Here is a 21,777-nt window from a genome sequence, read left to right as displayed (position 1 = left end):
GTGATGCGACACCTCCTCTGTTCTCCCCGCCCAGTGCCTACTACACACGTTCCTCCACAGTGGCTTACCGTGGCTCTGCAAGGCTAATTTGATGTATCGCAACGCTCTTCCATATTTCTGAAGGCTCATGGCAGCATCAGACAAAACATAATAGGCCTTTGATGACTTGAGAATCAGCTGCAGCTTCATTTTATGTTGCCAAGAACCAGGGATCATTCCAGATTGACTAGAATAATGACCCTTCTGAAGGGAGCCCACTATGACACGGGGGAAAAAAGGCAGCACATTTTATTTGACTGTACGTCTCACTATGCAAAAATAATTTCTGTTTCTTGATAGAAACACTCCAAGCTTAGGTACTGTTGCTCCAAGACGACTGGTAAGTACTCTGCGTTACTACTTAACCGCAATGACGTAAAATGGCAGTGTTTTAAGGACTCTCCCTTGGGATATCCCGAGGCCTTCTGCTGCCCTGCAGCCGTCAATTCTGTCATTCTCTTTCAGGGTCACTGACAGAACTGAACTCATGGCTGACCTCTGCCTCCTTTCCCCAGTCTACACGTCAACCTGGCTAAAAGTTCACCTTCCTAGAGCATGGCTTGAATCACGGTGGAACCCGTTTTAAAACATTAAAATGGCTTCTCACCACTTATGAAGTCACGTCTAAGTATCTTATCCCTGTTCCTAAGCTACATTTTTTTGCCTTACTTCCCGGGACTCCACCCCTACTATCCATCAGCCAAAGTCAAGGTACTGCCTGCTGCCTACACAGATGTTTGTCTTTCCTAGCTCCCATCTCAGCAGACTGTTTCCTCTACCAGGAATATTCTTTATCTAAAGTCCAGCCCATTACTATCTTCTTCATCCAACAAGTGACCACTTCTGTGCCAAGCACTGTGCTAGGCACCAGAAACAGTGACAGGAAGGTATACGGCCTCTATCCCTGAAGACCTCTCACACTAGAGGTAGAGACGGGCTGGCAACATGAAGTACAACAAAATATATTAAGTGCAATTACAGAGATAAGAACAAAATGCTGTGGGGACCCCTTCTCCTAATCTCCCAGCCTCAAGATTTCTCATTTTTTGATCAGCTACAACACGTGAGTCTTTCAAAGCAGTGAAAGACACTTAGTCTCTGTTCTGGTTTTATTTGTGCATGTATTTCTTTTTCCTCTGCTACTCTTACGCATTTTCTGTGTGTGAGGCATTGTGAGAAAAACAAAGATGAACAAGATGAAGTTCTTGCTCACAACTGTGTTCGTGTGCATGTGTAAAATCATTAGTCACAGCTGACTATGATATAAGGCAGGCGTCAGTAAGTGCGCACAGGACCAAGTGCTAAGGGAATCAGTAATTCTGACTGGGGACACAGGTGAGCATGGAGACCTTGAACACGAGTAGGATTTTCAACAGCTGAGGGGAGGAGGAAGGAAGGGACAGAAAAGGCATTTCAGAAAAAAGAATACCATGAAAAAGGCACAGAGCTGTCTCAAGTCCTAGTGTGCTTCTCCTCATTGCCTGCAGGCTCAGCCTGGCATACAGGAAGCACTACAAAAATGCTGGGGAGAGAAATCTACCTCCTCCTCCTCCCACTTATGTTCATGAAAAGGAGAAAGATCTAGAAAGCACTTGGTATTATTTCAAACATATAGGCTTTCAAAACATTTTTTTAAACAACCAAAACTGATTAAAAAGCGTGGGAGGCAGTAAGTTTGGAAAAAGAAATATAACTTAAATTAAAACAAACAAGAACCCAAGACTTTTACTTCAAAGTCCACATGTTCTCCATGGAGTGATGTTCCTGAGGAACAACTGAGATAATTTATAAGTGACATTTGTCACTTACTCAAGTACCATGAAGTAACAACAGCTAACACTTCTATGGTGCTTATTGTGTACATTGTTCTAAGCACTTTACATACAGCAACTCATTTAATCCATATAACAACCCTTTAAAGTAGGCACTACAATTGTCTCCATTTGGAGAGAGAAAACAAGGCTCAAAAAAGTGGAACAACTTGCCCTAGCAAAGCCAAGATGTGAAGCTAGGCAGTTTGGGTCCTAAGTCTGTGCTAGTAAACACTCGACTGCCTTTCCTGAAGCTGTGACTTCTTAGGAGAACCCTAGCAGGCTGAGGGCATTAGCTCCTCCCAGTGGGTAATGGGAAGAAGCAGGTTCCTTATGTTCTCATTGGAAACATTTATAAAGGATTGAAATTATCCTGCTTGTTTTATATTTCGAATGAAAGGATATTTTCCCCTACCTTCCATTCATATGATATCCTTTTTCTGAATTCCCTTCAATGAATGCCTTAATTGACATAAGTCTGTTGTTGATAAAGGACCAGTATATTATTCTATTGAAAAGGCCTTATTTGCACATCAATTCAACTTACTTTTGTCCAAAAACAACGCCATCTGCTTCTCCAGGCCCTCGGGACCCCCCCTTGTGGATTCATCTTCATATTTTAACGGGATTGGAGTGTTAGGGTCAGCTGCAGGAAGGTCGCTTTCTTTTTTAATGCTGCTATCCACCGATTTTAAACCCTTTAAAAAAGGACAAACATTTATAATGTATGTAACTGAAGGTCAACGAGAACTAAGTATAAGGCAATATCTGGACTACTGAACACATTTAGGAAAATTTATATTTTGAAGACAGACTTTAAAAAACTAAATTTGACCTGAAAAAGCTGGGAAAAACTAATTTTCACTTTACGCTTAAAGGGAAAAAAAAATCACAGCAGAATATTATTCAGGAATAACATTTGGACACCAAAACAAGTGCCATTTGCATATCAAGTACAAGGTCCACTGAAGTAGTGAAGACTAAACTAGAACTTACTTCCAGAACATAGCTAAGCACAAGTCTGCAGCGCTCTTCTGTGTCATGGCAAACTGGAAACGCACAACTGGGCTTCAGAAACAAACATTTAAAATTATTAATATGCTACCAACATGACAAATTCCGCAGTTCTCATCTCCTGGGAATTACTAAAACTCTACCAATCAATAATTTCAAAATTTGCTTGTGCATTCAGTTTAGTGAGATATCTGATATTAAGGTTAATGTACTGTTTTAATCACAGATTAAACTGATATAAGCATCATCAACAAAAATCTTGCTTAACAAAAAGATCTTCCAGCATATATGTTGCTTTAAGTACTTAAAATTTTAAAAATAATTCTATGATGACAAAAAAGCAAGAAAGCGAGTGGTAACGTTTTAGATAAATGTATACCTAATCTAATAGGTCAGCTCAACTCCTAATTAGCACTGATACCTGGTAACACACAGTTAACAATATCATCAGTTTAGAATTACATTAACACGTATCACCAATGGTCTCACTGTATAATTTATATGCTTCATTAGGAGCTACACTAGTTAACAACCTCCATCTACTAAGAAATATCATGTGTAAGGGCCTCTGTGAGGCATTCCGGTGAATCCTGTGAGGCTGGAAGTACTGTTCTCAGTTTACAGAAGACAAGCCAGCACAGATGTGAAGTAATCTGTCCAGGGACACAGTCAGTGCGTGCTGAAGCTGAGGCTCTGGAGCCATGCTGACTGTCTGTCCTTCAAAAAGTACACTGATGAGGCAAAGCTAACTAAAGACGTGTTTACATGAATACTATGACTGCATTTTCTGAGTGCTTTAGCTATTAATAAAAAACGCTATCTCCGTAAAACACTGTAAACTAACATACCACTGCATCTTTAATTATCATCTAATTGCCCCCTAAATCCAGGGTCTTGTGTTACAATGCAGTTGCCCAAATACATGTAACTTCTGCAATCAGTAACTTTGTTTATCATCAGAAGAACATTTTTCCTCCACTGTGGGGCACACTGAACGAGCACCAGAATTCAGATGACAGTCAGTAACTTTTTCCTGTAGTCGTTGAGTCAGATAGTCACTGAGCATCCACTGTGTCTAGACACGGGGACACAAGAGCGTCCACATCCTCAGGGAGCCTATGTTCTAGTGAAAGGACACAAGACCTTCAGGTTCAGATTATGCCCATGAAGGACAGAAAAACAGAGCATACTTTGGCTAGAGTGGTCAAGGAAGGTCTCCTGGAGGAGGCGACATTTCAGCCAAGACTTAAGGCTTACAAAAAAGGCAGCCATGAACAGATCTGGGGGAAGGTAAGTTCCAAGCACAAGCAATAGCAGATGCAAAGACCTCAGATGGGTATGATCTTGATGAGCTTGAGAGACAGAAACAAGAGCAGCGTGGTCAGGGTAAATGAGAGGGGAAAGTCAAGGAAGAGGTCAGAAAGATAGGTAAGGTTTTAGGGTGACTAAGAGGTGACCTCTAAAAACCTATTTGGATATAAAGTTTCTGTCTGAAAGTTAAACTCAGAGCTTAAATTAAGAGATTATTTATAAATATGACTGTATTTCAGTTCATGGAACAGCAAGAACTCTTTTAAGGCTGACCTGATCTGATAACAGGGAGGTAAGTCTGGAAAGTAATTATATTTTAGAAAACTGAAACATAATAATACTGTCTTGAAAAAGACTGATGACAGAAGAACAGTCAACACAATCCACACCAACAGAAACCTGATGAGTAGGAAGCTGTTAGGTCTACCTGGCTTTGACTAGGCTAGAGACATGTCCAATCTAGCTGACATGGCCATAGTCACTGAAAAGCACTGTCCTGAGCACAGGGATAATGAACCAGATATCTCCACACACTGATCAAGGAGCCACCCTTGTCCACTCTGATTCTATGTTCACCAAGCAACCTACACGTTCAGTTTCCCAGCAAACCAGAAACCGGGAAGAAGTGCCCTGGTGAGGAGACATGACTATACACTGGTCACTGGAAAGGAAAATCTCCCGCGTAAAAATGAATACATTGATGTGTGGTTTACGTATTTGTCCACCACAGGTTTGCATGTGGGTCAGTTACCCTGGGACAATTACAAAACCAAGTTTTAGAATTCATAAAGCTAATGATTATTAGACCTTGGACCATGAAGGATTTATTGAAATAATGCCATCTTTTGAGAGGCTAACTGTATTCAATTAACAATTATTTGTTTTTCCTTCGATAACACTTTAATAGAAATATGAACAGGCTTACTCTGATTTGATGAATGGATTTGTATTTTTCCGGAACTGACAGTTCTCCAACAGACTTAATCACAGCGACTGCTTTGCTATCGTCTGCTGGGCCAGAGCCGGTGCTGTAGGGCCCGTTCTCATCGCTGTCAGGCGTCTCCTCCTCCTCTTCACTGTAGCTCTCGTCAGAATTCTCATTTGAAGGAGACTCAGAACCGTCTTCTGTTTTAGGTTCATCCAATTGAAAAAGTTCTGACAGCATGTAATTGGCTGAAGCAATAATCTTATCAAAAGAAAAAAAAATATGTATAAGTGACTGTCATCAAAACTGAGCACTCTAACGTGGAATGAATTTTACTACTGTACTAACAAATTTTAGGACATCTGCAAAGACGGTTTCTTGCACAGACTGTAATACACACAGCAATGTTCCCGCTTCAAAGCTACCAATACTCTGAATGTACTCTGTAAAACCCTCATGGGTTGATATGTTTCTTACTTCCTGAATTATTCCATCCCTGGCCCTCTCTTTAAAAAAAGGTGGCAACTGTATTTCACTGGAAACAAAATAAAAGTTTTCAAGTGAAGAGTGTCATAGCTAAAATATTAGCAAGATATCACTCCATATCAATTGAGAAACCAGAATTTCTCTTTACAAGCTATGAATTAGTAAGAGTTTCTCTTTAATAGGCAACTAATATCTACTGTAATCGACGGTACCAGGGGAAAAAACCTCCATTAGCTTAATAAGGGCAAAGTCCATCCTGGTATCTCTTAAAATTAGCATTTATTTATTATCATTTATTCCACTCTATTATTTGTTATTAAGTAATTCTTCATTACAGACACTCCACAGTTTTAACATTTTCTAACTTTCACATAAGCTATTCAATTTCCACTAAACACCACCATCTCACTCGGCAATTAGATTTTTTTTTTTTTTGTGAGGAAGATCAGCCCTGAGCTAACATCCGTGCTAATCCTCTTTTTTTTTTTTGCTGAGGAAGACCGGCTCTGAGTTAACATCTATTGCCAATCCTCCTTCTTTTTTTTTTCCCCCAAAGCCCCAATAGATAGTTGTGTGTCATAGTTGCACATCCTGCTAGTTGCTGTATGTGGGACGCGGCCTCAGCATGGCTGGAGAAGCGGTGCCTCAGTGCGCGCCCAGGATCCAAACCTGAGCCGCCAGTAGCGGAGCGCGAGCACTTAACCGCTAAGCCACGGGGCCAGCCCAGCAATTAGATATTTAAGTCAGAAATTGTTTTGTCGTTTTTCTTCAAAAAAATTTTTCTCTCAAGTTTAGTCTCTAGGATAATCTTTTTTTGGTGGTGTTGTTGAGGAAGATTAGCCCTGAGCTAACATCTGTTGCCAATTCTCCTCTTTTTGCTGAGGAAGATTGGCCCTGAGCTAACATCTGTGCCCATCTTCCTCTATCTTATACGTGGGATGCTGCCACAGCATGGCTTGGTAAGCGGTGCATAGGTCTGCGCCTGGGATCCAAACCTGTGAACCCCGGGCCGTTGAAGCAGAGCACGCGAACTTAACCACTACGCCACCAGGCCGGCCCCTCTAAGATAATCTTTATCTTCAAAGTGGATGTGGCTACAAGTAAAATTAACTTGGATCTTTAAAAAAAAATCATATATACTACACACTTTTTCTGATTTAAATAGGATACAACAACTAGCCTTACACCTAAAAATATAGTTGTCAAATTCAGACAACTGAGTGGAAGGGTGGTGTGAAATTGTGGGGCACATGACTAGGAGATTATTTTAAGAGATGTTTTTATGAACTGTTACAGAATGTGAACCTTATTTATACTAACAAAGTGATAAAAAGGTCCATTTGTATAAATGGATCTTTTAAAAAATACTGGAGTTTTCCACCTTCTAGTAGTGATAAAACAAAGGAAAAAAGACCACTATCTTAAAATTACATGAGTTCTAAATTTATAGAGCAGTGCTCTCCAAGAGAAATGTAATATGAGCCACATGTGAAATTTTAAATATTCTATGGGCTATGTTAAAAAAAATAAATCTGGAGAAATTAACTTTAATATTATATTTGATTCAATAAATCCAATATTATCATTTCAACATGTAATGTGTACATACACACACAATCTTCAAAATTCTGTGTGTATTTTACACTTAAACCACATCTCACTTCAGATTAAGCACGTCTTAAGTGCTCAACAGCCACATGTGGTTACTGGCTACCATACGAGATAGGGCAGTTACACACTACGAATTAGGCAGCTTTCATGTCTAGGCAACAATTCATCAGAATGCTAGAATTTTTTTAGAGAGTAAATAAATGTTAATCTTACTTGAGGATGTCTGCTTTTGTCCAGCAATTTAACACAATTAAGAAGCAATGTTCTAATAGTTCCATAGTGCTTCTTATTTTGATTCTTCTTCATCATCATGTTGCAAGCAACCCTAAAAAGAATGTTTATATCAACTTTACTCCCCATTCATCATTCTCTGCAAGACTCAAGTCTAGGCAAGCTCTTCTTTCCTTCCAATAGAATAAGGGCTATAAGAAACAGTATAATATTGTATTTAAAACTCTTCCAAAGTTTATTTTGGTACAGTCTATACATGTATGTATGTGTATGTGTACACACATACGCACTTTGTTTTTTAAACTATGAAAACCTAAAAGGTATTTAAAAGCCTTGGCTTGGTTAGCATGGCTGTAAACTTTAAAGTTTTAAATAAGGCTACTTCTTCATCTTAACTTCTTGAAGCACTCACTTATATAAGAGAATAGCCACTGGCATTGTGAATGGATTCTGGTACTTGTCTTCCGTTTCTTCACAAAGAGTAGTGAGATCATAGAGCTTCACTATATCACTGCCACTTGCTGAAAAGAGAAACAAATACACCTCATTTTACAGTAGTCACTCAAATCAACTGGTGCTCATTCAAGATAGGCTCACCTTTAAACAGCCAATAGGTATGTCCTTCTTTGGTACAATTAGATTTCAGAAATGATAAAATATTCTGTGCAATGTCTTTTATGACTTTAGTAGAAAAATTAGAGTTTTCCAAATTGGGAATCTCTTCTGTCTTTATCATTTCATACTTCTATAAAACACAGATATAAGCAGTTTAAGAGAAAACCTAGGCAGCAACACTTCTCTTATGAAAATGCAACCAAATATACAAATCTTGCAATTACAGATCTATGTAGCATGAAAGAGTTTAAACCAATGGTTTTCGATCTTTTCATTGCTTCCACATTCCAAAGGAATCTGACCCACCCCATCAGCAATGCGGTTGGTTTACTTCTCAAGAGAATCATCACCAGATTTTGAACCACAAATGTAGGCATGATCTTATTTCTCTTCTCACATGGAACAATCGCACTCTACACTCTCTTCCACTCTACTCCAATGGTCTTCAACTGGGAAGATGGTAAAGGAAGGTAGACTTCACCCAGTAAGCTTTTCCCCCAGACACTAGAATCACCTGGGAAGTCTCTCCAGTAGAAACTACTCTTCCCTTGAGCTCTGGACTCTATTCCTTTAAAGAAATGGAGCACAGGGAGTAGGGGTGGGGTAGAGGCAGCAGTAAGAGTAAAGACAGCATGGACATTATCATCACCACTTTTAAAGTGCCTCCATATTTTTCTAGCTAGTCTTCTGTTCACACTCCCTAAATGCCTCTTACCATGTTTCCTGAACTACTCTGAGACTAGAAACTCCACATCAACTGGAAAATAAGACCAAACACAGTCTCCTAACGTTGGTTTTCATCCTTCTTGGTTCATCTAAAGCCCCCAAATCATCGTTTCCTTCCTTAAAACACTCCTCTCCCAGACTTTATGCTGCCTATTCTGGTTCTCCTTACCTCTCTCTGAATGTCCCTCCCTTTTCACCCATATGGGGAAGGCTCTAGTGACTGATTCTAGTAGCTTCCCGTGGTGATGGAACTCCAACAGCATCCAGGCAGATGATGCCTCCGCTCACTTTTCTAGCCCAACCTTCTCTAATGCCTGCAACCTCAAAATGCTCACTGGACATTTTAATGCTTTCCTCAAACCAAACACGTGATGAAGACAAATATATCACCTTCCCTGCCTAAACCAATTCAATGTCCCCATCTCGGGCAACAATACCACCACTATTCTAGTGGCTAAGCCCTGGAATTTCCTTTGATTCTTCCCCTCTCCCCCATTCACGGCTTCTCATTAAATGTTGCCCTTTAGGGTGATGGTATAACGGTGGTTCTCAACCAAGGGTGCAAATCAGAATCATCTACAAAGCTTGCTTTCTTTTTCTGGACAAACACACAAATCCCACCTATCCTGAAATACTGGGGGTCCAAGCAAGTGTATTTTTTAAGAGGCCACAAGTGACTAATGCATACCATTGGTTAAAAATCACTGGGTTGGAGTACAATGGATAACAGCATGGCCTCAGCCAAATACAGGCACCATCACTTACTAGCAATGCAGCCCTGGGTGACTCACTTGAGCTCCCTGATCCTCAAGTTTCCCTCTCCATCAAAAGGGAATAATAACGTAAGAGTAGCTAAAAAGGCCAAATAAGATAATGCATGTAAAGCACTTAGCAAAGCGTCTGGAACAAAACAAGCACTCGAAAAATGCTAGCCATTGTTATCGTTGTCAATTCTTAGCAGTTCCTCTGTAAGTTGCAAGAGCAGTGCAATGCCTAACTGCTTGTCTGCTGGTCTCCAAGTCCTCCCTGTCTGTTCTACATGCCATCTCCAAATATTCCAACACAACGAACTTCACCTCCCAAAGCCTTCATGATTCCAGCTTACCAACTGAACCAAGTCCACACTCCTTAGCTCAGCATTCATGGCTCTCCATTATTTGGTCATGACTTGTACAACCTTTTTGCTATTTTGCTGTTTGAATCCTGTGTCCCCTAACTGGATTTATCATGAATCCTTTCATTTACTTACACTAGTCTTTTAAAATCCATCTCGTTTTTTAAGATGCAATCTATCATTCAAGACCCAGTTAAGATGCCACTTGTTCCAGGAGGTCTCTCTTTCAGACCAAAATAGTGGAGCTCTCACTCTTCTCTGATCATCCAGACTTCCGTGTGGGTACCACACTTCTCATGCTTAGTCTACTGTCTCCTAGTTTTCTCCCTACACATTGTGATTTCCCATTAGATTATATCTTTCTGAGTAGTAAAAAAAACTTTATTGTCTTCCCCCTACATTTATAATGGGGACAAAGCACCTCATAAACAGAACATGCTCAATAACAATTTGCTATATAAGCTGTATATTTCATGCAATTATTGCTGTGGCCTTTCTCTAAAACTGTGCATATACTGACTAGATATTCGCATACTGAATAAACAACCTCCTATAGTATAGACCACGTTCAGGCAATTATTTGGGGTGCCTGGCATTAAAATTAGAGTTCTATGGCTACAAATGTAGGTTTTAGTATACCTATGACCTTTACAAAAATTACCTGTAAAATTATACTCTTGTAACATCTAGAATTCTGGTATCACCAACACAAATGTGAAAACACTCAAATTTCAGTTTATTCACAGCTATCTTCCTTGCCAAAAATACACCCTAGTATTTGCTGGCCTTAAAAACTTTGGTGGGGTACTCTGTGCACCTATTTGCATTGGAGAGATTATTAGAAAAGCCACACTGTATTTTACCTGTACAATTCCGTTTACATGAAAACACATCACGAGCTCTGGTACATTGCATATCAAGTTGTCCAACCAATAGTCAATTCCAGTTAACACATTAATTGGTTTGTTGTTATCCCTAAAAACATACATTTCTAGTGTTATTTTGGTTTAATTAAGACATTCCGTAATGAATCATGAGACTTTTTTCCCCTCTTTAACTATTCTACTCTATTCTCCCTAGATGGCAAGTGCCATATATGCTTTCTTTTCTGATGAGATATGCACATGTAGCTCAGGGGATGTGTTATAGTTAACATTTTCCATAAGCTTTGCTTGGATTTCTAACTGGTATCCATAAGAGTTTTCAGTAAGAATAGAAGGAAATATGACAGCAGATGACTGTGAGCCTACAGCATGCTCCTCATACAATTTGAGATAAAAGACCGACCACCATGCATGATAATACCCAAGTCAGAATTCACATTGGCGAATATGAGCAAATACTCCTGGAGCATTAAGACACAATTAGTTAACAGAAAGCTGGTAAACCACCTCCTTAACTAATTAAATAAATTCTATTACATGCTCACAAGTTATAGATTCAGATATAAGACTGAGCCAGTATAACAGATTTCTGACTCCAGTCATTATGGACTAGAATAGAAACCCAGCTACAGGCCTTTCACCATTTGCTGATAACAGCTCCTTCCTCATTGTGGCCATTTCAATTGGTAGGGGAAGGCAGGAGGTGAAAAAACGTAGAAAAAGGTAACCGTGCCCAAATAGATAAGTGAAGGGCAGATGGAACACTGATTCTAAAGGAATACAATTTTGGTTTACCTGAGACGTAAGCTGACTGCTGGATATCTGCCTCCTCCAAATATAGGCATGTTGGAGCCAACTAACATATGTATATCTTCAAACGTCCATAAAATATTCCGAACAAAATCATTTTTAAGACCCTTTGATTTAAAATAAAATAGGGAAGATTATTATATAATAAACAGGAGATCCATAATTTCCCCCCATGATTCACAGAAAGACTAGAAAAAGGAAAAGACGGAGGAGACAAAGTAAATTAAAGTTGCAAAGCTGTACGATCACAGAGATGTTTAGAAAGTGATTTTCAGGATCAGGTGGATTTTTGCCCTATGAAGTCCAATTTAGACTAGTTGGAAATGACGAAGCAGACTGCGGATCAGGTGTCCCGGCCTGGGCACCCCCGAAAGCATACCTGACTGTTCTCCCCGTCATTGAACAAAGTAGTCAGGTTTTGTTCTTTGGGTGCTGAGGCCACATGCCCCACTATGTATGAGGACTCAAGAGGCTCACTTCCCTGTGAAAAGTGCAAGGACAGGAGTGATTCTGCAGCTCTAATTTCTCAAAAATGGTCTATTTTTTAAAGAGTATCACCTAAACATTCAAAGCAGACACCTCAAATCTACTTTGGTGAATCAGAACTAATACAAGTCATTAACTCTCATCACTAGGGGGCTCACTTCAGCTCTTAATTATCACAGCTACAATAATAAGCTAATCACATTTAGATCTTAAACAAAAAAGATCAAAAATTATTTTAAGCTTTCCAAGCTTTCAATTTTTCTCTTTTTCGGGTGAATTTGAATACCATTGTTTTTTCAGTCTACCCCATCTCTACTGACTTAAAAATTGCCTAAGAAACCTCAGCCATATTGTTGAGACATGGGTCATCAGAACAGCCTCTAGTCTCACATTTCCTAATGTGAGCTTCACAGAATACTAGAGTATCCCAGAACACTGGGATACTCGGTGAAAAATTTCCAGAGTAAACTTTGAGAAATGCTGCTTACCACAGACTTGCTTTTGGAGAGCAACAATGCTTATTACCACAAAAAAGCCTCTGAGAGGTCCTGCAGTGAGAAAATCTATTTCACCTCTATATAACCCAATGTTCTCAAACTTATTTAATCTCAGAACACCTTTTATTCTTAATACACTCTGGGGACTATATTTTGGAAAACACTTAGGAAGGGCAACCTTTGACAATGGGTAAACTCAGTCTACCACTCAATTTTCCAACCATTAGGACAACTGCCATTAAGAAACATTACTTTAAACCTTTAATGTCAATGTCGCAACAGACCCCAAGATGGGCACGCTATGTGCGCACACACTGCTTATTCCATGAACTTCTGTGTTACTTCTCAACTTATGTGTATACTAATGGGCTTAGCATCTGCCTGCAAAGTTAAGTACAGTCAGCGCCACATAACGATGTTTTGGTCAAAGACGCACCGCATATACGACGGTGGTCCCGTAAGATTAGTACCATACAGTCTAGGTATATAGTGGGCTACACCACCTAGGTTTGTGCAAGTACACCCTATGATCTAACGACACATTTCTCAGAATATAACCCCATCGTTCAGCGACAAATGACCATATACATGACTGCAAGCACGGGGGGATCTCCAGTGCTTTTGCTGTCTAGTCTTCTCCTTAAAGAATCCTGATAAAACTCAAACTTTTTTATTTTATTTTAGTTTACACAGACAAGTTACCAACCTATGGACCAACTCCCAAAATTATATTTGCCAGGTAGTTGCTTTAGTGGAAGTTTGGGCTCTAGGTGATAATGTTCTCAATAAAGGTTTGGCTCCAGGGCCAGACCACAGACACCTATTTAAATTCTATTATTGCTTAACATAGGCCTCAAACTGGCAGTGTTAGTTTTGGGAACAACAATTCACGAAGTGATAGCTTGCAAACAAAAATAAATCTCTAAATTTTGAAATTTAGGCAGTATAATATGTTATAAAAATATTCTATAAAGGTTATTTTTATGGCATGCTAGCTCTGCATACGAATATGCCATTGCTGAGACAATCTGACTGCTTATAGGGCCCTTCTATATACGTGTGCAATATATGGATGCAGTGGAGTATTGCCATAAGAACAGGCCTCTGAAGTCAGGAAGATCAGGGTTTAAACCCTAGCTCAAACTTCACCAGCTGTGTGAACATGGACCAACATTCATTCTTCATGGGCATTAGTGTACTTATTTGTAAAATGATGCCATCAATACTTAATACATACACAGCTTCAAGGACGAAAAAAATTTATGCACATACACACACACCATAAAGTACACGGCACAGAGGCATTAAATAGATGCCAGTTCACTTCCTCCACATGCAAGTCAAAAGCCTCCAAGATTGTCATAGTAACCCCTAAACAAGGTAAGGACAGAATGATAAGGCTGGGATAGGAGATGGGTGGTAGGAGACTAGTATTTCTATCGTGTTTTTTTTGTAATGTGTGGGTCCTGAGGAATACTAAATGAATTTTTAAAATCTCCTTTAGTGAAATATAATCACATATAATCACATGACATACATAATCATAAAACACATAATACAGTATAATGACTAATTACAAAGCAAATTACCCATGCAATCATTACCCAAGTCATGACACGGAACCGTGCTAGCAGCCAGCACCACTGCCCCGTCTCATTCACACAACATCCCTCCTCCTGGTGTTCACCACTAAGTAAACTTGCATGGTAATCACTTCCTTCCTTATCCTCAGAGTTTTCCCAACTTTGGAAAAAATTTAAATTCATTACATAGTTTAATGAGGTTTCTCTATCTTAAAACCTACTAAAACTAAAATCAAGTTAAACGTATTTGCCTCCTATAATCCTATAATTTGTGAAGATAGCAACAATCTGGACAAATAATATTCAATATGTGAGAACACAGAACAAGAGGAAAAACACGATTTACAAAGTTAAAGATCTTATTTTTATCTTCTTTGAGTTTGTCAATATATTTTCTTGAAAACAGACATGCACAATTTACATCTATGAAATTATTTTATTCCTTGTTAGATACAATAAGGACAAAACAAGCAAGAAGAAGAAGTCAAGAATATAAGAGACAAAAGAGACAACTGTACTCTCGCTTCCTTCCTAAAAGCTTTATAACATTAATGTGGGTTAAGTCTCAGGAACTTCATCCAGAAAATCTTAAGGGCGATTTTAGGCCTAACAATCTGACTAAAAGTTAAGACAAGAAGGTCAGTATTTAAATTACAAACAAGCCTGTAAGTCTCAATATTTGATAGGCATTTATTATGTATCTAAAGTTGAAAATATACCATATCTCTATATTATATATAATAATACTCTTATGACTTTAAGGAGATAATCAGTATTGATAAACACACTGGTAAGCTATTTTAAATGCTGATAAAAAATTTTAAAATATTTTTAATTATTTAATTAAAATCTGATCTAGTCACTCATATCTCTTGTAAATTCTACTTTGAAAAACAAAAAAATATTTTTTCTAATTGTGAGACATAAATTGATAGAATATTTTTTATGCCTCTTCATCTACTTTTATTAACAAGATAATTAGTTTTGTCTTCTCAAATGAGTTTACTGAATTAGCATCTAAGCACTAACTAACCTGACTGGAAGCACTGGGATCTTCAGAAACTGAAGAAGGCATTTCAAACGGGGCGGGCCAGGAAGCCCCATCCGAATTGTTTGTCTGGTCTGAACTGGACGATTCCTGCTGTTCTGCAGCAGATGGGACGGGCTGAGCGGCTCCATCGCCATTGATACTGGCCAAATCAGAAATACAAAACGTCACATGGTTACTAAAGTTAACTTACATAACAGTCTACTAGTTTTTAAAATGCAGCTTCTACAATCAAGCGTAAATTTTATTTAAAAAAAGGAATATAAGACATTGAAATGTCAACGATACTACAGTGGCAAAACAAATTATTACTTTATTGGCTTCAAATTAAATTTTAGATCATAATTTCACTTTTCCTCTTAAGATAAAAATAAACAAGGAGCCAAGTACCTGTAATATAAAAACTTGGAAAGAATAGCCTTCTGATACCAGTGCTCTTTGCTTTTTTTCTTCCTCTGCCACTTCTGATCAATAAGTCTTTGATAAAACTCTTTCAGCCATGTCCAATCACCAGTCTGAATAATGTAAGAAATTGATAAAAACAAACCTGTGGTCAAAACAATTTGTTATCTATTACTCTTTTACAGGAAATACTCTCTATTTTTTGAATATTGTTTCATAAACACATACTTACCTTTCTAGACTTAATTCCTATCACCTCTTTTAGGAAATCTCTCTCTCTTCCTTCTCTACCTAAGCCAGGTTAGGAGTCACCTTTTTCCATAACATGTTCTTTAGTGCCTGGAATAAGCCCCACTATGCATACTGTATTGAAATTATCTGTGTATGTGTTTATAACCCCAAAACTGTAAGCTGCTAGGAAGCAAGGACTGTGATTTATTCACTGTCACATCCCAAGACCTGGTCCAGTGGCTAGCACATACATATAGATTAAACTGAACTGTGGTCTTCAAAGGAAAAAACATTTATTTTAAATGTCAATTTAAAATCACTGTAACTTATTTTCCTTTATCAAAGCATTGCAGGAACATTCTTTATTTAAAGACTAGCCTAAGGGACTGGCAGGACCATAAACTATTTGCAAACAGTCCATGACAAGGGAAGTACATAGAAATGGAGAGTAAGACTTGAGAAACTGCAACATTGTTATTATATTTAACAAAAGTCTCCATCATCAACACACTGAGGGAAAAACAGTCATTTACCAACATACAGTTTGAGAAGCTCTGCTTTAAGAGAACCAATTAATTCCAATAACTATGTACTCATAGGAATAACTTTTAACATTTTTCACATTTTCTGGCAGCCATGTTTCATGACAATCTCTTTAATGGAAACATTAAAGGATTTTTCAGAAATTTAAAGTAGGTCCTTAAATTTCAGATTTTTCACAACTTTCCTCATTGGTTTCATCCTTTTCCTTCCAAGAATCCTGGCTGTTGGTATCAACAAAATAAGTTTCTTCCCTGTTCTCTCTATTTTTTCTTTATTAAAGCTTTTTTATCTTCAGTGAAATTTCTCGTCTCTCGATTGTTGAAGTACTCAACTACATTTCCACTTTGGCCTTTCTTTGAAACAAAATCATATTTCTAGTGCCCTTAAGTTGTTAAAACAACGCTTTTCCGGTTGTTTTTCACGAGTATTACCTGTGATGATCTCATAAAGAGTTCTTGAATATCCAGCTCATCTAACAAGAGAGTCCTTCCTATGCGGTGCACTGCCATGCTCACGTGGGACTTGCTGTACGGAATCTTCAGGAGCTTTTTTATGTTCTTAAAAAAATTAAGAGGAAAAGTAGTTTAGAAAGACTTTTTCTAGTGTGATTTGGAATCTTTCAAATTTTAACTTCATTCAATTTTAAAGCACAGTAAACCTTATTTCCCTAAGGTTATACACAGTACTTTACACAAACAGCTAAATACAAACCCATGGAAGACAGAGCTTTAAAATCAGAATCACCTACACTTTATAAGTCATCCGATGTTAATGTAAGTGATGGTCAAAGGTTTATTTTTACATTACAAAACTTCCTAAAGTTAAGCGTGTATAGGTCACACTGCTGCGCTGACCTAGGCTTTTAGCATATCAGATAAAACTCACCAACTAAGGAGCAATAGATTTTGCTAGAAGCATCATTCTAATTCTCAACTGGTCACATTAGACAAATCATCCCAAACATTACAATCACTTGTAATTGCTATTATTAAAATACAACCACCAATATTAATATTATTACCACTGCCATTGTTTTGGGGGTTGCTCCTTCCTCTCTGAAGAAAGGAGATATGGTAAAGACTATTACTTTAATAACAAAAAAAGGCGTCCAATAATCAGATAGTTGTATCTTATTTCATCAGTAACTTTTCAAGACTACAGAACACAGCATGCTTTAAATCCCCAGCAGAAACACCCCAATTACATTCCACAGTAAGGACACTTACTTCAGAGTCAGAGACCACATCCACGTCGTTTCCTACTGAATCGATAAAGTCGTATGCCATACCAAAGCTAACGAAGGGAACAAAGGCCACAAACGTCATGCTCATAATAACGCAAGAAGAGTTTATAACAGAATGCCGTATTTCATTGCTTCCAGGATACACATTTTCTACATTCTAACATCTCTGAAATCAGTATGCCCATCACCATTATAGTTGGCTAGTTCTTCCTTCTTAGTGGTACATAAAATAATGGTGTGACTTAAAATCAATGGCATCTTAGATTTGATAAAATATAGTAATAATCATTAGAAGCAATTAATAGGAAACATCTAGAATAAAAACAGTTAACAATTCTTTTCTTTTTTCTTGGTGAGGAAGATCAGCCCTGAGCTAACATCTGTTCCAATCTTTCTCTTTTTGCTGAGGAAGATTAGTCCTGAGCTAACATCTGTGCCCATCTTCCTCTATTTTGTACGTGGGATGCTGCCACAGCATGGCTTGATGAGCAGTGCGTAGGTCTGCGCCTGGGATCCAAACCTGCAAACCCCGGGCTGCCAAAGCATAGTGCATGAACTTAACAACTATGCCACCGGGCCAGCCCCTATTTTCATTTTTGAATTAACAAAGCGCAAAAAATCTCCAGGAGAAAACAGTTAGCTCAAGATATTATTCTTTTTAGATGGAGAGATAAGAAGAATAGAAACAGAAACATTTATTAGGATTTCAGTCTCTGGGACTGTGTTCCTAGTGATATACAATACTACCCTTTTAAAAAACATATTTGAGGGCCAGCCCTGTGCCACAGTGGTTAAGCTTGGTGCAACTCTGCTTCGGTGGCCCAGGTTCACGGGTTCAGATCCCAGGCGCAGACCTACACCACTCGTCAGCCATGCTGTGATGGTGACCCACATACAAAATAGAGGAAGAGTGGCACAGATGTTAGCTCAGGGCTAATCTTCCTCAAGCAAAAAAAGAGGAGGATTGGCAATGGATGTTAGCTCAGGGCAAATCTTCTTCAGCAAAAAATAAAAAAATAAATAAAAATAAAAAATGTATATGAAAAAAATGCACCTGACACCAATTCAGCCAGCAGGAGAAAAGAAAACAAATGTTGTACCAGGGACCATGAGAGGCAAATCTATAATCTACAAACCTGAAAAGCAGCTGAGGTGACCACTTTTCAGATAGTAAGTGGCAGAGAGTCAGGATACTTACCTCTGACAGCCTCACCTCAAAGCATACTCTGATGATTTACCACACAGTCTAGGCAAGTTAGTTAACCTTTTCTAAGCTTCAGTTTTTCCATGTGATAATTAGTTAACAGTACCTAACTCAAAGGGTTGTTGTGAGAATTAAATAAGGTAAACATATAAAGTACTTAGAGTGTACACAATCAACAATTATTTAAATCACCTCATAACAGTTAATTATGTTGACATATCATAATTTATTAAGCCATTCTTCTAAAAGAAGATATTTGGACTATTTCCAACTTTTTGCTAGTATAAATAATGCTACAAACAAATATTTTGCAAATATAACTTTTACCTTCTGAGGCATTAGGATAATCTCCAAACTACTGGCTTATAAGATATTAATGTATTTATGGCTCTTGCTGTGTTATGTGGAAATATTTTAGGTTCAATCACTGAGAGGAAAAAAAAGAGAACCCCACACATTAAATGGTGTACAAGAATATGGACATTAGCACATTTATCTCTATAAGACCCCTGGCCACTCTCTCAACTTTAAATACCACCAGCAGAATTTCCAGCAAGTGTCAAAGTCAAGGGCATAGGTCACCCAACAGGCTGGGTTTCTACACCAGGCTGTTTCAGACCAGACAATCCACCACCATTTAATGCAAAACTCCACAGGACAGATTAGGCAGCGTTAAGGGTTTTCCTCCTCCTGTGCCACTCGACTCTTCGTATCCACACATTCAAAAAGCACGTAAATTGGCTAAAAATAAAACAGCTGATTGAATTTTAGTGGTCAAAACTCAGCTTTGTTAATAACATGATGAAAACTCAACAGAAGCATATGAAGTTGATATGTTCATATAACAACATAATCATATTAGAACGAAAAAAAGGACTCCGAAAATCAAACATGATCTTCTTCTAAAGAGAAACCTTGCCAAGTTGATGAGCATTACCAATTAAACTGAAAAGCAAGTATTAGAGTTTGGGGGCAGGGCTGGGGGGAGGTTTGAGGGACAAGTAAAAATACCACTGATTGATATTTACCTTGAAAATGGCTTGCTTTTCTTACTATTGCCAAGAATGGTGGTTCCTGCTGGCCCTAGTTTGGCACTCTCTCGTAACCAGTTGGCAGGTGGGAGTTTCAAGTCTGTTTTCTCTTCAAGGCGTGCAAACGCTGTTCGAGGAGGGGCAGAAGAGTATTTCACCACAGCTCGGCTCTTCACTTCATTGCCTCCAAGAAATAAAGCTGACCCCTAATTAACATATTGAATGACACTTTAATGAAAACTCCTAGAAACGAAAAATCTCACCTTTATAAAGAGAAAAAAAACCCCACCACATCAGGCTTCACAAGAATGTATGCTATGTGTTAGTAACAGCACTTAATAAATGCGATCATAGACGGTCACATTTACTTAGCTCTTTTTCACATAATTTCAAAGAAAAAACATGAGTCAAAGAGTATGATGGCTATGGTTATCTGCTAGGAAACAGGCCAACCAATCTACCTTTCAAATTTTATTCACGAACGTGGAAAAGCAGAAACTAAGGAGAGTCAACAGTGTCACATTAACTAAATGCAAAATCTGACAGAATCCTCTGTTCTGCATTAAGGATGTATTTTAATTTCAATAACATACATCACTTAGAAAGTAGCTTGTGGTAAGATATCTGGGGCCTTTTCCTTTTTAAGCAAACTCATAGTAACTGATTCATCAGGTCATTACACAAACACTCTGAATCTCGGACTTCACAGCGAGGCACTGGGGTTCCTCACCTGCACTCCCCCAGGCAAGCTCGGCGTCTGAGGTCACTGTTTTAACCTCCTTGCCCGCAGCCCCTTCCCGGCCTGGCAGACACTTTGCACCCTGCAAGTGTCAGCTCAGTCCCCTCCCGGTGAGCTCCTCCCCGACGCCCTTCCCTTTCCCTGCAGCTGTGCACGGCTGTGCCGCATGCTGGAACCGCGTATTTACCGGCACGCTCCTCGAGAGCGGAGATCCCAACTCACCTGTCGGTTCCCCCCAGCAGGAGGGCAGGACTGCTTCTGATACGAGTGACTTGCACGTAAATACCTGGATACCTGGCGACAGGCACACGGGCTTCCACTCCGTGTGGGGCTGTCGGGGAGGCGTGGAGAAGGCGCCAGAAGCCGCCGGGAACCGTGCCATCCCTCCCCGGGGGAGCGGGCCCGCAGCCCCCGGAGCCCTGCAGGTCCCGCCCCGCGCTGGACTCACCTGTGCCGCAGGTTCCTCGGACTCCCCCTGGGACAGGAGGCTGAGCCCTTCCCGAGCAGCGGCTCCGGCTGGCGGAGCCTCGGCCCCCGCCTCCTTGGAGTCCCCCATCACCTCGGCCCACGGAAGGCGAGGAGAGGCGGGACCCAAGGAGCCGCCACAAGAACCGGGCCCAGCCGCGCAGGAGCACAGGCGAGCTAGCGCCAGAGCCGCCCCGCGCACTGCACTTCCGGTCTCAGGAAGACAGGAAGGAGTTGCGGTGACGCGTTCAAATCTCGCGACCTTTGTGCCAGAGGCCCGGCCCCGCCTCCCGCGGTGGAAGCCACCTTCGCGGCGGGGGCGGGAACCGTAGTGCGCCTGCGTCTGTCAGAACCTCCTCGGGAGACCGCTTCTCGCGGTATCTGGTTCCCAGGCTCCACCCCTTGCACGCCGCAAGTCTTTGTTGGCAAACTTCTGCCGGGAGATTTGTTTCCGCGTGGTTGTCGCTGTGTGGGAGGGGAAACGCTGCTCTCCGTGTAACCAGGGGCTCCCGTTATGTCAAGTAGTGGTGTTAGCCCTCCCCTCTCCTGTAGTCCCCCTCGGTTTAGAAACGGGCTCAGGCTCCGGAAGGGAAAGATGTGTCCAGGTGAGGGGCAGGCCAGCTCAAGGCCGCGCGGACTGGGCGTCCTGCCCCCGCATCACAATGCCTGTGTGGCCCCACAGTCTCGAGTGTAGGAGCGGCGCTGAGATGCGCAGAGGAGGCCCTCTG

General features: G+C 39.9%; 1 protein-coding gene across 4 annotated transcripts in view; it reads right to left on the bottom strand.

Annotated features, from left to right (window-relative positions):
- The window catches only part of EDRF1 (erythroid differentiation regulatory factor 1), a 43,730-nt gene extending 22,514 nt beyond the window's left edge, over nucleotides 1-21,216 (bottom strand). Inside the window, exons 1-16 of one of the 4 annotated variants that reach the window (XM_058544257.1) lie at nucleotides 21,033-21,216; nucleotides 19,843-20,051; nucleotides 17,594-17,660; nucleotides 16,799-16,924; nucleotides 15,582-15,706; nucleotides 15,177-15,333; nucleotides 11,957-12,058; nucleotides 11,563-11,684; nucleotides 10,747-10,858; nucleotides 8,026-8,173; nucleotides 7,841-7,949; nucleotides 7,411-7,522; nucleotides 5,101-5,361; nucleotides 2,847-2,918; nucleotides 2,398-2,548; nucleotides 69-257 (exon numbers count right to left, since the gene is read on the bottom strand). In XM_058544257.1, the coding sequence (XP_058400240.1) occupies nucleotides 69-257; nucleotides 2,398-2,548; nucleotides 2,847-2,918; nucleotides 5,101-5,361; nucleotides 7,411-7,522; nucleotides 7,841-7,949; nucleotides 8,026-8,173; nucleotides 10,747-10,858; nucleotides 11,563-11,684; nucleotides 11,957-12,058; nucleotides 15,177-15,333; nucleotides 15,582-15,706; nucleotides 16,799-16,924; nucleotides 17,594-17,660; nucleotides 19,843-20,051; nucleotides 21,033-21,140 (2,170 nt within the window). In that variant the 5' untranslated portion in view covers nucleotides 21,141-21,216. Of the gene's footprint in view, nucleotides 1-68; nucleotides 258-2,397; nucleotides 2,549-2,846; nucleotides 2,919-5,100; nucleotides 5,362-7,410; nucleotides 7,523-7,840; nucleotides 7,950-8,025; nucleotides 8,174-10,746; nucleotides 10,859-11,562; nucleotides 11,685-11,956; nucleotides 12,059-15,176; nucleotides 15,334-15,581; nucleotides 15,707-16,798; nucleotides 16,925-17,593; nucleotides 17,661-19,842; nucleotides 20,052-21,032 lie in introns of those variants that run through there. The other 3 variants (XM_058544256.1, XM_058544258.1, XM_058544259.1) reach the window with 3 other exon arrangements.
- Between the last annotated feature and the right edge of the window lie 561 nt (nucleotides 21,217-21,777).

The sequence above is a fragment of the Diceros bicornis genome, chromosome 6, assembly GCF_020826845.1.
Source record: "Diceros bicornis minor isolate mBicDic1 chromosome 6, mDicBic1.mat.cur, whole genome shotgun sequence".
NCBI classification, from domain to species: Eukaryota; Metazoa; Chordata; class Mammalia; order Perissodactyla; family Rhinocerotidae; genus Diceros; species Diceros bicornis.
This window is presented reverse-complemented; position numbering and strand designations above follow the sequence as displayed.